At 42.3% G+C, this 15862-nt stretch overlaps 1 protein-coding gene across 1 annotated transcript; it reads right to left on the bottom strand.

The window, feature by feature from the left end:
* Window positions 1-1801: 1801 nt before the first annotated feature.
* uqcrfs1 (ubiquinol-cytochrome c reductase, Rieske iron-sulfur polypeptide 1) lies at window positions 1802-7986 on the bottom strand. The gene is made up of 2 exons (XM_080493563.1): window positions 7539-7986; window positions 1802-2678 (listed from the first exon to the last, which is right to left on the bottom strand). Exons 1-2 carry the CDS (start codon window positions 7747-7749, stop codon window positions 2068-2070), a joined length of 822 nt encoding a protein of 273 aa, XP_080349689.1. The 5' UTR covers window positions 7750-7986; the 3' UTR covers window positions 1802-2067.
* Window positions 7987-15862: the final 7876 nt, after the last annotated feature.

Below are 15862 nucleotides of genomic sequence, written 5' to 3'. Positions count from 1 at the left end.
TTTGGTTAACACTTATTTGAAATATACCTGTAGATTCTGAAATTATTAAAAAAAAAGACGTGTTGTATAATGTTGGTGCACTTGAGTTGAAATAAATTTACATTATGAGGCAACCCTTACTTGCAAAGACTTGGAAATATTTTAGAAAAATACACTGAGTTACAAGCTTTACAGAACAGCGTTCTTGTACACTTCACGTGTCAGATTATAATTCCATGATTTTGATAGGTTGTGATCTAAAGGGGGCTGGTCTCAGGTATGAAACTTGAAGGCTGAAAATGAGTCCCACTGCAGCCCTGATCTGGACCATTTTTCTTCTTCTTATGATTCTGATGGTCATGCATGTTTGTTGTCACTTATTGTGTTAACATATTTTAGAGGTTATTTTGTGCACGTTAATGTGGATTTGATTCCCGGTGGAGTCACACTTTTTTTTTTTTCATTGATGCTCATATGACTTCCAGACAAGACATCCATGCAATGTCCTGGAAATCCATACAACACACTTTAATTGTGGCTTTTTGTGTCCAGTTGTGGCACTGAAGCCACAACTGGCTCAGTGGGGTGGACAAGTAGGCTTGTATAATGGATGTGTTTTGAGGTGAGGCCCAAGGAGCGGCGATCGGCTGCTCGGTCTGAGCCCCGGTCACTGCGTCTCCCGGGAGACCGGACTGCGGAGGCCCTGGCGGAGTGTGGAGTTTTAGCTGTTCAAAATAACGTTACATCGGGACTCCATTGAAGATCGAGGCAAGACGTGACCAGTCGGCACGCCATTCAACCTGGAACCAGGTTGTCTAGATTCTGTCGCTTGTATTTAACAACCACTTGACAATGGATGGACGCGCTGTACTGTGTAGCCAGACATGGCGGGTATACCCCAATCCGGGAGCCAAACTCTCTTTTTTTGTGCCTTTGTGTGTTTATGGCGTGTTCCTTATTACACATATAATTTTAGGGTTTTAACATGATTTCTACACAGGCTGAGATTGGGGCTGATTTATATTGAGGTGTGTGAGTTTCACATTGTTTGGGCTGGAAACAGTGGGTGCGTCCAAATAGTCCCTCCTGTCTCCTTTAATATCTCATTTTCCTTAATCCCTGAAGTGATGGTGACGGCCATGATAAGAAGCGTTAAAGTTCTCTATAAGCTAAGGAAAGGAGACTCAATGCTTCCTTTATAACCTCCTTTAGCAAAGTAAACACTGATGCGTCCTTCAGCAAAGGAGAGATCATGCTGCCCCACAATTCCTTGCGGCGACAACATTTAAAGGGACCCACTCATCCAGTTCAGGGAAATTCAGGATGACTCAAAGCGGATCATGTTAGGTTCCCCATGCAATAATATGCCTTGAAGAACTTTAAATAATCTAAAACCCTTATTTGAACTATGAATGTTATGCCGATGTTGTAAAACGAACAGGGTAAGGTTTTTGTGCAGCCGGTTCTAAGTTTGATTGGTTATTCACCTGGCAGCCGTTTCACTTTAGTTCCTTTGATTTCCATTCAAACCTTGTGATATTTGAGATTCTATCAGTCGTTAGAGGCACAGGGGAAAGGGGTAGAAATGCGTTCATTTTTGAAAATGTCTTTTCTTTCACAAGACGTCACTTACCTGCCATTGTTAATTATGTCACCTCGTGGGAGTGCGGTCTCCTTTCAAAAAAACATTACAGTCGTGAACTGCTGGGACGTTAGTGGGGAGTGCAGCATTTCATTCTTGGTTAAGTCCTGAGCACAGCCAACAGTTTTGAACATCTCTCAGTGCCGAGAGCCAATAAAGACACGAGACAGACTCCAGCAGTCACGTAAAATAGAAACCATTTATTATTTATTAGCCCAGACACACTAAAGGGCTAGAGATAGGCAGATGTTTGACGTTATTGACAGCGAGTGGTGTCCTCTAATGTTCACATATACTGGCTGCTCTGTATAAATAAATGTTGAAGATAACACTGAGACACAGCTCCCCCTACTGCTTGTGAGATGACTTTACATGATGATTTCCTTTGCTTAGATACTCTACATGTCATCACTGCTCTGAGGACACCACCATCACTGCTCCAGCTCTTATCCCACCACCACCGTCTCCTCGTCTGGGAACTCGTAGTGGGGGACCTCCAGATTGAGGGGGGCGGGGCCCTTCCTGATGCGCCCCGAGGCGTCGTAGTGCGAGCCGTGGCAGGGGCAGTAGTAACCTCCGTAGTCGCCCGCGTTGGCAATGGGCACGCAGCCCAGATGAGTGCACACCCCCAGGACGATGACCCAGCTGGGGCGGCTCACCCGGTCCTTGTCGTGCTCTGGGTCTCGCAGCTCTGCCAGGTTGACGGCAGCCTCCGTGGCGATCTCCTTCTCGGTGCGGTGACGTACGAACAGCGGTTTCCCTCGCCACTTGAATGTCATGTTCTTGCCTTCGGGGATGTCGCCCAGCTTGATCTCGATCTTGGACATAGCGAGGACGTCAGCAGACGCACTCATCGAAGACACAAACTGAGTGACCACCGTCTTGGCAGCATAGATGCCAACGACGGTGGTGGCCCCTGTGACCAGGTAGGAGAAGGCTCTTCTGGACTCGCTGCTGCCCTGAGATGACTTGTTGGGGTCCAGCACCTCTGGACGCCTGTAGTCAGAGAAGTCCGGGACCCTGATGTCTGTGTGAGCGAAGCGGACTCCTGCACGGCCTGCAACAAGAAAACAGTTGTGAGTCAGGCTGCGCTAACGCACTGCTGCCACCCGACTCCACCGGGGGAAACCTTTACCTGAAATAAAAATTACATTATAAAACACTTATAATAAGATTATAAAAAGACATAATGTGTGAGTAGGCCTGTCACGATAACAAATTTTGCTGGACGATAAATTGTCTCAGAAATTATTGTGATAAACGATAATATTGCCGTTTTGATACCATTTTTCCACTAATATATTAATAATGGTATAATAATGCAGGTATACTCTTTTGAGGATAAATAAACTTTTATTTCTTAAGAATATTTAAAATTCGAATTGTATTATGAAAAAAGACATTGTAAATATCCAAAATAAATATTCAAAACCTCCCTCTCCCCCCTCATCTCTCCCTCTCCTCCTCACCGGGCTCTCAGGTGTCCCCCCCCCCCTCCCCACACAAGAGTGATTGACAGGCAGTGGGAAAGTTCAGTTTCTACATGAACTACTTCAAAGTTCAGTTTACAAATTTTAATATGAACTAGTTCAGTTCATATTTCTAAATTCATAGTTCCAAAAATGAACTAGTTCCTAATTCTTTTTTTATCAATATGTTGCTGCGAGCATTGGAGTTACGTGATGCACCTGAACGCATCACCCACATATCAGCAGCATGAAGCTTGTTAACCTTTAAAAAGCCGGTTCTTCCTGCAGGGCTCACAGCATGTAAAAAAAAATAGAAAAAAATTCCCGGCTTGTCGTCCAGAAAGTACGGTAACCATACGAAGATGAAGTATTAATCATGGAGACAGAGTCTGAGGTAGAGCTGCTGTCTTCTATTTGTTTTTGTCGTGATGCCTCGCATGTTGATGACGTTTGCAGCGGAGCGACTCTGGTGGCTGCTGTTGCCAGATTGGCTGTTTTCCCCCCCGACATGTTAAGGCCCGTTTACAGTGAGCCTTACCCGGGTTTTCCACTGGAAGGCTCAGATATCTGGCATGTCTCTAAAACAACATTAAACTGTGAGAGCGCCGCTCACTAACACCAGAATGAGCGCCGCTCACAGTGACATCTTTGTTAAATGACAAATTATCGAGCCTGGCAAACTTGTCGAGCTAATTTTTAATTATTGTGCAATTCATTGATTTATTGATTATCGCGACAGGCCTACGTGTGAGTAAAGCAAAACACTGACACTATAGTTCAAGCACAGAACAGTACTCTCTCTCTTGCCCCCAACTCACATTAGCGGGGCCTGGAAGTGCTCTTTGGTTCCCCACATTTCCCATTCCAGGTTTCCAGCATTGTTTTAGCAGTAAGACAAGTGAATATTCGGATGTCAGAATTATTATCTGGATATCACCACAACCACTAAATAATAGCCCTGTTTAGCAAGTTCTTCATTTTACTGTTCTTTGTATTTGTGCTTCTGATCTCTGTCTTGTTGTCACCAGACTGGATGTAATGATACGGTATCAGAGGCAGATGTGATTTGTTTTTTTTAAACAGGACGTCTGCTCGATTATGGAGAAAAATCATAATCATGATTATTTGGGGCAATATTGAAATCACCATTATTTACACGATTATGTCTGCTGCTGATTCTAGTGTTTTTGTCATTGAAATAGGACTGTGCGGGTCAAATGCAGTGATTTATTGGATCTGTTTTAGTGTGATTGAAAGAAAATATATATTTATTTGCCACTCAGTAAAGCCGCAGCGGCCTTGCGCGGTTCATTCTCAGTGCTGACGCAGTGTGGTGAGGGCCTCCTCTCATCTGACTGCAGCTGGAGGGAGGGAGGTACCGTCAGACTGACCGCAGGTCTGTGAATGCTTTGGGACGGAGGAGGGGCTCACAGCTGGACCCTCTGTGACTGCAGAACGATACGTGCTTACACGTCAGAGTCGCCAAACACACTCGAAAATCGCCAACAACACCAGAAAAAGTCGCTTTGTTGCTCGTCACTTTTCAGGATCTGAAAAGTCGACAGATTTAGCGAGAAAGTTGCCAAGTTGGCAACAGTGCATGCGCGTCTCAGAAGGAAAACGCCACATTGCGGTGATCAGTTAAGTTCATAATTCACCCAGTTACTGTGGGGTGGTGGAGAACTATATCTAATAGAGAGGTGAGGTTTCTGGTTGGAAGTATTTTGGTGTTACACAGCATATGGGCGCTCATGTTGGAGAAAAAGAGAAAGAAAAGTTACTGAGAAGTGCCGTTGAATGGAGAATATAGTTTGGAGTTCCTTGCTGAACTCGCCGCCTCCGACTCCCGTTCATCGGCTCTACGACATAGTCGTTTTTCCTCGATTATATGAATTTTGAGATCGTCTGGAGCCATAATCGTAATCGCGATTAAAATTTGTTTAATTGAGCAGCCCTAATTCAGACACATCCAGAAATAAAGTGACAGGAGCACAAATTCACAATGTAATGCCCAAATGTCGAATAATAAGCCCCAAGCTCATTCACATGTTATTTATTTTTATCAATAGCCAATCCGGGGCTCCGTACTAAAGCAAGGCGGACGTGAAAAAACTCGGGGTGGGAATTTAACGCGTTAATTACTATCAATTAATTACTAGAAAATAATCCGTAATTTTTTTTATTAGACCTATTTCATCACAGTATGCTCCATAAACAGCGCGGAACTGTTTGTCATTGCACGGTTTTCCCGGTACACCGATCACACTGATGCACACGTGATGTCAGAGCTCGGCGAAAGGCTACCAAAATGGAGGCGTCGGATGAAAGCTCTAGGGTGGGGGCCAATGGAAGGAAAGTTTTATTTCAAGAAACGACCCGACGGTAGCTTTGATAAAAGCGTGTTTCTGTGCAAAACTGTGCAAAAAAAGAGTTTGCATACCACTAAACTAGGGTTGTTCGGTATACCGGTACTGTATTGGTATTGCGGTACTGACGCCTTTAAAATGATACCATACTGGGCCCGGCTGGTACGTCGCCGCGGAGCGTCACTGGGTTGTAATTTGCACCGAGGTGAGTCGTCAGTCTCTCTGTGGGGGAAGCGTCGGCGGGCTGCTCCGCCTTCTGACTTGTTTTGGAGGTTTTGAACAATCGAAAGTGCGGAAAACAGCCCTCCGGTATCGAATACTATGCAAGTATCTAAAGTATCGACCTACATGGTGGTATCGTTATCGATACCAAAATGTTGGTATCGTGACAACACTAATAAAGACACATAGTTCCTTTGAATAAGTAGCTCAACGTTAGTTTAAAATCATGGCCAGGAAAAAAAAAAAAAAGAAGCCGGGTCCTAATGGCCGGCGCATATATATCGCATCGGTCAAAAACATTTGTCATGAAGATGAAAAAACATATGTCATATAAATTGCGCGACACAGCAAATTGATAATGAAATTCGTTGCCAACCCTTTTAATAATCGAATGTTATCGATTCGTTGTTGCAGCCCTAGTGGCCAGAGATTTTTTTTAATATAACAAAACGTGAAGGAGCTTGGGGCTTATTTTTTCCAACATTTTGACATTACATAGTAGATTTCTGCTCCTTTCACTTTATCTCGGGTTGTGTCTGAATCAAATGCTTCAACGTCGGGGAGGAATGAAGGTGACGAATGATAGAACGCTGCTCTGAAGTCACTTCTAATGGCAACCTATGTAAACACAGACTGACCAACAACAAAAGTTCTCTTTCACATGAAGGCACATTTACCGTAGTGTGTAGTTTGTTTTTCAGTTGCCGAAGAACCAAAAGTATCGCTTCATTATAAAGAAATTCTGTGGGGTAGAAAATATTGGGGCGCCTCATAGTGGAGCGCAGCGCAGCCTCATGCAGACCTCAGCCTGCGGTCATAACGCCATACAAGACCTGGAAGTGAAGTTAGTTGCGATGATGGTACCATGAAAAGCATGAAAACAATTACAACGGAAAACTGCTTCCAACTATCGGTGGCTCTCGAACTGCTGTGCTGCAGAAGTCCTGCGCTGTCAGCCGCGTCATGTGTAATTTAGAAGCAGTTTTACACGATGGATATTACAGTATATTATTGCCACTTTGTTCAAGTAATAAGTTTACAACTTTGTTTCTAGAAATATTCAAATGATCAAAGTGGTGGACCTGCACTCTAAATAAACCCAGACTTGTGTTAGAGGTTTATTAATTCATGTATTTATATTAATTTGCTAAAAAGACGTTATAAAGATAGTCTTTGAATTTAAATATAGTCCGTGTGTTGAGTCGACATTAATTTCGTGGTTTTCTCCATAAATATCCATTACAAGCTTCAGTCATCAGTAGAAAAACGATGCAATTAATTACAGAAAATTGTGCAATTAAATTTTTTTTAATCGATTGATAGCACTAATATATATATATATATATATATATATATACATACACACACACACACACGGGAAGCGTGAATGAGAAATGAGCGAGAATGAGAGATAGCTCATAAATTTAATATATATATATATATATATATATATATATATATATATATATATATAGCGTCTAACTGGGAAGTGTCTACGTGGGATGAAACCAAATTCAGGTGGAGCGCAAAACACGTGTCTTTAAAATGAGGTGAAGTATTTTAATGCTGTTTTAGCATGTTTTCCCATTTATAGTAGTTTTAACAACTCCACCCACCACCACCACCACCACCACCTGTTTTTTATTTCTCAATGGCAGATGTGTAAATAAGCTGAAACTAAGAATCGTATTAGCGTTTCATTTTCAGAGGCGCTTCAGAAGAGTCGCTTCAGGGTCGGAGCTCCTCCGTGAAGGAGCTCCGACCCTGAAGCTTCTCCTCTGAAGGTTCTTCCCGGAGGAGCTCCTCTGAAGCTCCTCTGAAGCTCCTCGGTGTAAGAAGAAACCCTGGAGCGGCACTCACCGTTAATGCTGACCGTCACAGCAGGCCCCGTTCTCGGGCTCTGACCGTTCAGAGACTCCCGGCACAGGAACTGTGTCTTCGGGTTCAACGCGATTTTCTCTCCCTTCAGCACCACCCCGGGAACCAGAGCCTTCAACGGGCCGGCCACGGAATAAGCCGTGGCCTGCATGTAGATGGAGAAAGGCCCTGACCGGGCCGCGGCGGACATCATGTTCCTGCTCGACCTTGTGACGACTCTCCTTCTGTTGAGTCAGCGGGGCTGCTCCACAGTGCTTCACTGTGGCCACAGCGCCCCCTGTAGGCCCGGAGCTGCTTCACAGTGCTGCTCCTCGGCCACAGCGTCCTCTAACTGCGGTCAAGCCCATAGACATAATGAAGAGTAGACACCTCAGCAACTGCTGCCGCCCACTAGAGCGGTGCGTTTACAGGGCGGCCATCTTGGACCGGTGGCAAGCGCTTCTGCAGCGCATTACATCTATAGAGGAATGATGCGCTTACACTATTAACGTTGTCATAAATCACGCAATTCTCAAGCAATTTTCACAGAGTTTGTTTAAAACAAGAGTCAGACATGATATCTATATATCTATCTATATCCATCTATCTATATCCATCTATCTATCTATCTATCTATCTATCTATCTATCTATCTATCTATCTATCTATCTATCTATCTATCTATCTATCTATCTATAGATTGGTTAAAAGCTATGTATATATATATATATAGCTGGAGCCGTAGGAAATGCTCTCTATTCCCTGGCTTAAGCTCGCCCTCAAACAACAACAACAATATCAACGTCTATTCGGTTCATCTAACGGAGACTATTTTAGTTGCAGTGGGTAGAATCATACATTTCAAAAGAAATGAGTTGCTCAGAACCAGTCAGTGTACTGTTCCCCGCCTGTTCCAGCAGGAGAACCTCAGCCTGATCCCAGTAGGAAGTTCTGTCTGGCTGTGCTCAAACAGCTGAGCAACATGTCACACCTCACTCCTTTTAGACATCCTGACATGTACACAAACATTATTTTTATATATATTGATTAGGATAGCAGATCAATTGATTGCACGTTGCACAAGCGAGGAATTAATGTGATAACACAGGACTCTGAACATGTAAATCTTTTTATTTCCACTAGGATCACTCCTATGCACTGCCCACATGTCCTGATGCTTTGACAGCCAGACTCAGTGAAGCCATGGCCGAGGTGGAGAGTCTGAGAAGAGAGAAGAGGAATGAAAAGATGGAGAATGGAGGGCAAAGAGCACAGTGGGGGGTCTTCTGGAGGAACTGAGAGAGAAAAATCTAATAAATGAAGTGCTGAAAGAGAATATGTCATATAATATGGAATAATAGATAAATGTGTAACAATAAATAAATAAATATGTATTAAGTGAATATCTAACAATTATTTTCTATGTAATATTAAAGGTAAATATTTAAAAATAAATGAAAGTATAATAGGTAAATATGTTATTGTGTGTAAATATGTAAAAAAAAAAAATCTAAATTTGTTACACAAAAAAGTTATAACTTGTGCCCTAAAGTACATGTTCATTGTACATAAATGTCACATTGTGTGTAAATAAACGCTTTTGTATATTTTTGTCATGGCTCCATCATGTTGCTGCTCTAAAAGGAGAGGACAGCGTCCCAATGTCCCATCTGCAAACTTCTTCCATTTCCTCTCAAGACTTTCTATAAGTATGCTACATTAAATAAATAAATGAAAAAACCTTTATTTAATAAATTAAAAATGAAAGCAGTGATTTTTCACAGTCATGTAAATGTATATTTGAGTGATTTTTTTTCAGAAAACACATTCCTGTCACAGACTTGTTTAGGCTGACGGGTCAGACTTTCCCCTCACAAGATGGCGGCCGCTCTGACGTATCGGAGCGGTGGCCGGAGACAGGCTGCGCGGCGTCGAGTGTTTATGTCTATGCATAATAAAGAGTAAACGTCACATTGACCGCTACTACCTGTCGAGCCGGTGGCGCCGCCATCTTGGCCCGGTCGTCCGCTCCGCTCAGGCTCATCTGCTTGGCTGGAGCAATGAAGTGTCAGAGACTTTAATCAGTCATAACTCGCTGAATACTAAACAGATTATCACCTGGTTTTCTTTCATGCAAACATCATACATGTAGTTCTGATGCAGGACACATGGTTTGGTGTATTTTGATATTCATAGTGGACTAAACAATAATAGAATGTTCTGATTTTTGACCTGTGATAGGTCATTTATAAAACACAACACACACACACACACACACACACACACACACACACACACACACACACACACACACACACACACACACACACACACACACACACACACACACACACACACACACACACAAATGTATGAAGTAGAAGCAGATTGTGCACTACTCAGCCATTTTAATAAGTAGAAAAAAATAATATGAAGACATTATAAACCCAAAAATAAGATACAACACAAGTTATCGATCAGAACAAAATCTGGATTTCTTTTTTAATAATTCATTTCAGGCATATGGCATTTCACATGAGTACAATCACATACTTACCAATATCCATTTAGTCTGCATATTCACACATACAAATGCGGTAAAGAGTAGACGCCTCAGCGACTGCTGCCGCCCACTAGAGCGCTGCGTTTACAGGGCGGCCATCTTGGACCGGTGGCAATCGGTTCCACCGCACTTTCTGTGCCGGAACGTCGCAGGACGAGACGGGTTTTCTTGTGGTCTGACTGAAAAAGTTGTGGATGGTACGGAAAGAAACCGCAACCACTTGCTACTACTTTCCGCCACCTCTCCGTTGAGGTACCTAGCACCGAGGAACAGGTTTGTGAGGAGGAGCAGCAACGCAGCCGTCTGCTGATTGGTAGTGAGGATCGCCACTCTTGACCTAATATTTAAATATTTCATCGACCGTAGACCCTCCCATTCTTGTTTACATACGCAGCTTTGCACACTGTTTGTTTTATTAACTGGGTTTATTGAAAAGTCGGCGCGCGACACAACATCACGGTCTTTCAACAAGGTGCTCCTCAGTAACAGGAGAGGAGGGGGTTCAGCAGTTCAATGGCACATTTGAATGCATTCATGCATTGTGTACTACTAAATACTACATTGTGTACTACTAAATACTACATTGTGTACTACTAAATACTACATTGTGACGTGATAAATTGTAGGACTAGTGGATATTGAACGAACCAAACACCAAATAATTCGTTACTGAAGAAACATACTTATTTAAAAACACATAACTGAACCAATATAAAGATATATACATGAATTTAATATTTACAAAGAGGTATACAAAATAAATACGAAATACAATTTTACTTCATAAGCCACATATAGTCTAGTTTCATCTTGAGCTGCTGGACTGGTAAAATAATGTTCTAATAACCTATAAATTTACACTTGAGAGTGTTTCTTTGTTGTGGCCACAGTGCACAGGATGAATTTTGCCAGATCACAAAATTAGTACTAAAAATTACTACAACCTCAACATAAAGTTTTAATGTTTTAATGAAACATTCTGCCGCAAAATACAAAGAAATGTTAAAAAAAATCCTATATAACCACCTTGCTTGGTGGTTTCTGGGACTCATTGGACTTGTTGCGGACGGTTTTGGTCCACGGGCCACAGCAGCGCCCCCTGGTGGAGGCGGTCATTAAGGTGTTAACAGTTAAAACCTCTGTGCTCGATTATGTATCAGCTCTTAGAGAGTCCCTAGTCCGAGGCTCTACTGGACACATAAGTTAGACGACTTTGAGCAGCTGTGCCTGTTTTTTCGTTCGTCTTTTTCAAAGATTGACCGTCTAAATGACGTCTGGAGGCTCGCTGCTTTAAACTGCAGGGAAATGGAGCTGCAGCTACTTAAACCGGCTCGAGCAGCGAAAATACTGCCGGTGTTCAGTCTGTTCCACCGATGTATTTATTTGTATATGATCTATCAATTGGATTTATTATTCATATATATTATCTATCAGTTGTATTTCTTTGTTTCTAACTATCACTAATATTAAGCATGGTTTATCACTACTAGGGATGGGAATTGATGAGATTTTTCCGATTCCGATTCCATTTTCGATTCTGGTTAACGATTCAATTCTTTATCGATTCTCTTATCCATTTAAAAAAATTAAAAGAAGAATAAACAGGTAGATTAGTAGGGGTTCTTCCTCTCCTATTAAATTCCTATTGAACATGGTTCATCACTACACTGGCAGTTGTTTCATTCTTACCTGTCAACCAGGCAAAGCTGCTCAATGATCTTCTTCATGTCAATGAAGAAAATCTTCCCACATGCAGAGAGCGGCCCGGGTCAGAAAGTGCGCCGACTCAGTGCAGTGCGCTTTATAATTGTTATCACGCACTTTTTCCTCCCAGATGTTGACTTCTTCTCATTCCTCCCTGTATTCCTGCAGACCTTTTTTATGTTTTTCCGGAGGAGCATTGCTGGTCGAAGGTGTAATATCCAATTTGTCACCGTGCTGCTTTGTCCGCTCGTCTGTTGACTTACGGTATCTTGTTATTGAGCAACTGTACCTCAACCAATGAGAGAATTGGGATTCTGCAGTTACGGGCCCTGCATTTCAGACCTCGGCCTTCACTAGTGCTGGTCTGACTCAATCCAGCCCTCAATATCTTTTTTATGGCTACAAAAACCAAGTTATCATGCAGAAATGCAGTATAAAAAGCCTTTGCATTACAGATAGATACTCGTGTAGCCAGAATAAATACCTTTATGAATGAAAAAAATCCAAGTTCACAGTCTCTCCTTCAGCTGCAGCTGCATAAAATAGTGGCTGCTTTTCCCAGAACTTGTGGGGGTTGAGGACAGTGACAAACATCAGCTTTTCGTGGTCTTGAAAATAATATAATGGCAAATAATATAATCCTGAATCCTGCCATTGGGTTTGTAGTGAGCGCAGATAAATTGCACCACGACCTCTGCGCTGGAGTGCTGCGGTGCGTTCAAAGACCTCTTGGAAAAGTCCGTCTGGAACATTGTTTTGATGAAAAATCTGAAACCAGATGTCTTTATCTTCTCATTTAGTCATTGTGGGTTGATAAAAGCACTTTTAAATCAACACAACTACATTTTTGTTCATGCAGCTCGCCTCCGATGCAGTCAGCTCACACTGGAGAGTGAACTCTCTGACGATCCAATCAGAGAGCTTGAATACACTGCCGTCACCCTAAGCCTTCTAGAAGGCCCTGAGTCGTCAATATTAAAATCTGATTGGTTGAAGCAGCAGCGTGACCGACGCTTGTTTTACACTGCAGACGCCTGCAGAATTGAATCTGAAGGCCTCAGGCAGATTTATTTACCCGGCAACAGGTGATGGCTGAGATGTGATTGGTTAAAAGCTTTAATATGGAAGCAGCGCAGCCGGCCGGGGCAGAAGCTATGAGAAGAAGACAGACAGTTTGGAATTATTTAAGCAGTATTCATGAAGAAAATATAATCAACATCAGTCTGTGATTCTGATATTTTTTCTTAGGCCTTCAGAGAAACCTTGCATTAACGTTAGCTGCCACAGTCGGTTTGGCTTTGAGCAGAAACTGCCAAAATCACTCTTTCTTTCTACTAGTCAGCAGTAACGTTATGACCAGGGCTGCACATTAGCTGGTGCTCAGTACAAATGAGCGCTGAACATTTTTAAATGAGCACCACATCCAAGTGTGTTAGTGCTCATTTGAGTACCTAACATTTTACAGTGCAGACATTATTGCTATTCATGTTCTTGCCCAAATGAAGCGTCATGAATCCCTGTCTTTATCTTTTGAAGCCATTAGATGGCTACATCAGACTGGTGGCTGATGTTGCTGCTATTTGGAAAAAGACCACGTTCCAATGTCCTATTGCACTTTTTAATTGAATGTTATATTGATAAGTATTTAAACTGTTAAACTCACAATGTTAACATTCAATTATAAAGTCCAACAATTCATTTGAAGTATTTGAAGTGTTAAACTATGTTACAATGAAATACTGGACTTCATAAATGAACATAGTTTATTAATGATAAGTATTTAAATTGTTAAACTTACTGTGTTAAAATGTATTTTTGCACTTTTTAATTTCATGTTATATTAGGTATTTGAATGGTTAAACTTACTGTGTTGCAATATTTTGCACATCTTAATTGAATGTTGTATTGACAAGTATTTGAACTGTTGAACTTACTGTGTTCCAATGTATTTTTGCATTTTCTAAAAAGTGTTAAGTATTTAAATGGTTAAACTTGCTCCGTTAAAACAGATTTTTGGACTTAATATTTTAAAGTATTTTTTTGTTGATGAATATTTAAACTGTTAAACTCACTATGTTAACTTTAAATTATAAAGTCCCAAAATTAATTTGAAGTATTTGAAGTGTTAAACTGTGTTACAATGAATTTGTGGACTTCATAAATGAATGTAGTGTTTCATTGATAAGTGTTTAAACTGGTAAACTTACTGTGTTAGAATGTCTTTTTGCGCTTTTTGATTGAATGTTATATTCAGTATTTGAACTGTGCTGTAATTTTTTGCACGTCTTAATTGAATTTTATATTCTCAAGTATTTGATATTTTGAGGACTGAGTGAGTATTTGGACTGTTAAGGATTGAGAATGGTTTTTCATAAGTTCTTCAATTAAAAAATAAACGTTTGCAAAATGGTGTCATTGAAGCATTTTAATAAGCTAAATAAGGCCCGTGCCATTATTACATGGCTTCGTTAAGGTATAGATTAGGCTGACATCTGGTTCCAGTGCTGAAACAGTTCTGGGCCACATACGGCAAAGAAAGACTGCCTGGAGGCCGCCCACACTTGGGCTGGCCACCTCTGGCAAACCGAATCTGGGCCGCCAAAGGGCCGTCATTCTTTGGGGTATGTGGGCCGAGCCTAAGTGCATCGTGTGGTACAGAGCCAGGCCAGGACACTTTTGCTATGTGGGACAAAGCTCAACCTTAATGAGTGTATCTGTCAGGTCTCTGTGTCTGCCTCTGTGTGTCTCACCTCGTGTTTCCGATTAACCAATGTTCCACTTGTGTCCACCCCTTCCTTTGTGTATTTAAACTCCTCTCCCTCGGTTGTCCTTGTCGGATCGTCTCGTCAACGTGTCTTGTCTCCTCTTCACTTGTCTCGCCTCTGGTCATCCCGTCGCTACTGTTGTCTCGTTGCCCTTGTGTCCCCTGTGTCTGCTCATGTTCCATGGACTTTTGTTTGCAATAAACCTGTTTTTTACGGAGCTGGCTGAGTCTGCGTTTGGGTCCACCCTGCAAAACCCTGACAGAATGATCCAACCATCATGGACCCAGCAGACTCACCAGTTCCACACAAATCCTTCAAGGCTTCCCTGCAACCTGTTCCTGTCCGGCCTGCTCACCTGTGACCTCATCCAGTCTGGGCTAGACACCCGCGACCCGTTCCAGTCTGGCATAGACACCCGCGACCCGTTCCAGTCTGGCCTAGACACCCGCGACCCGTTCCAGTCTGGCCTAGACACCCGCGACCCGTTCCAGCCCGGCCTAGACACCCGCGACCCGCTGGAGACTCTTTAAATTTAGCTTGTAGCATCTCTGGTGTGTGAGGCCTGAAACTCTTTAGCATGTATCATGTAGCACAGGGTTTCTCCAAAGGGCCAAAATATGAAAAGCATGCTAAACCAAGGGCCGAGGGTTTTTTGCACCATGTCAGTAAAAGTTGTTTTAATGTTTTAGCTGATGTTACCATTATTACTATAATTGTTATCATTATTATTATGAGTAGTAGTAGTCAATAGTGCTTATAGTAATAATGTAAGCCTGGGATTTTCAAAGCTTGTGTTGAGGGTCACATACAAACGCACTCTTTACACAGCAATGAATATGAGTGAATCTGCAAAACTTTCTTCACTTTTGGGGGGTCCGTTTACACGACACCAGTGGTCGGATCCACTGTCTCCACAAAGTTTTATACCGGCTCCCAAGGTGGAAAGATTCTTTCACAGTCGGTATCTCCCCTTCCTTCTGTTCATCCACTTGTAAACAAACATGGTGGACCCGCAGTGGTATGACTCGAGGTCAGTATTCTAGTTTTATCATCCATATCAGTAGTTTAATAGTAGAGACTCACCCCTGATAGCATTCGATGCGTCATCGGTCCATACGGATGTCGGGTTCTCTCCATTTTCTTCACCTTTAGCGTAGGGGTGGTATAGCGTATTGTTCTCTGCACACGTCTGTGCAGTTTCATTACAAAATCAAGTAGCAGCGCCCTCCCCTGGCCCAGCATACTAACTACATCATTGTCAGTGTCTCCGCAGCTGCAAAACCAGCTATCTAATT

This window comes from Lipophrys pholis, assembly GCF_963383615.2.
Source record: "Lipophrys pholis genome assembly, chromosome: 2".
NCBI classification, from domain to species: domain Eukaryota; kingdom Metazoa; phylum Chordata; class Actinopteri; order Blenniiformes; family Blenniidae; genus Lipophrys; species Lipophrys pholis.
This window is presented reverse-complemented; position numbering and strand designations above follow the sequence as displayed.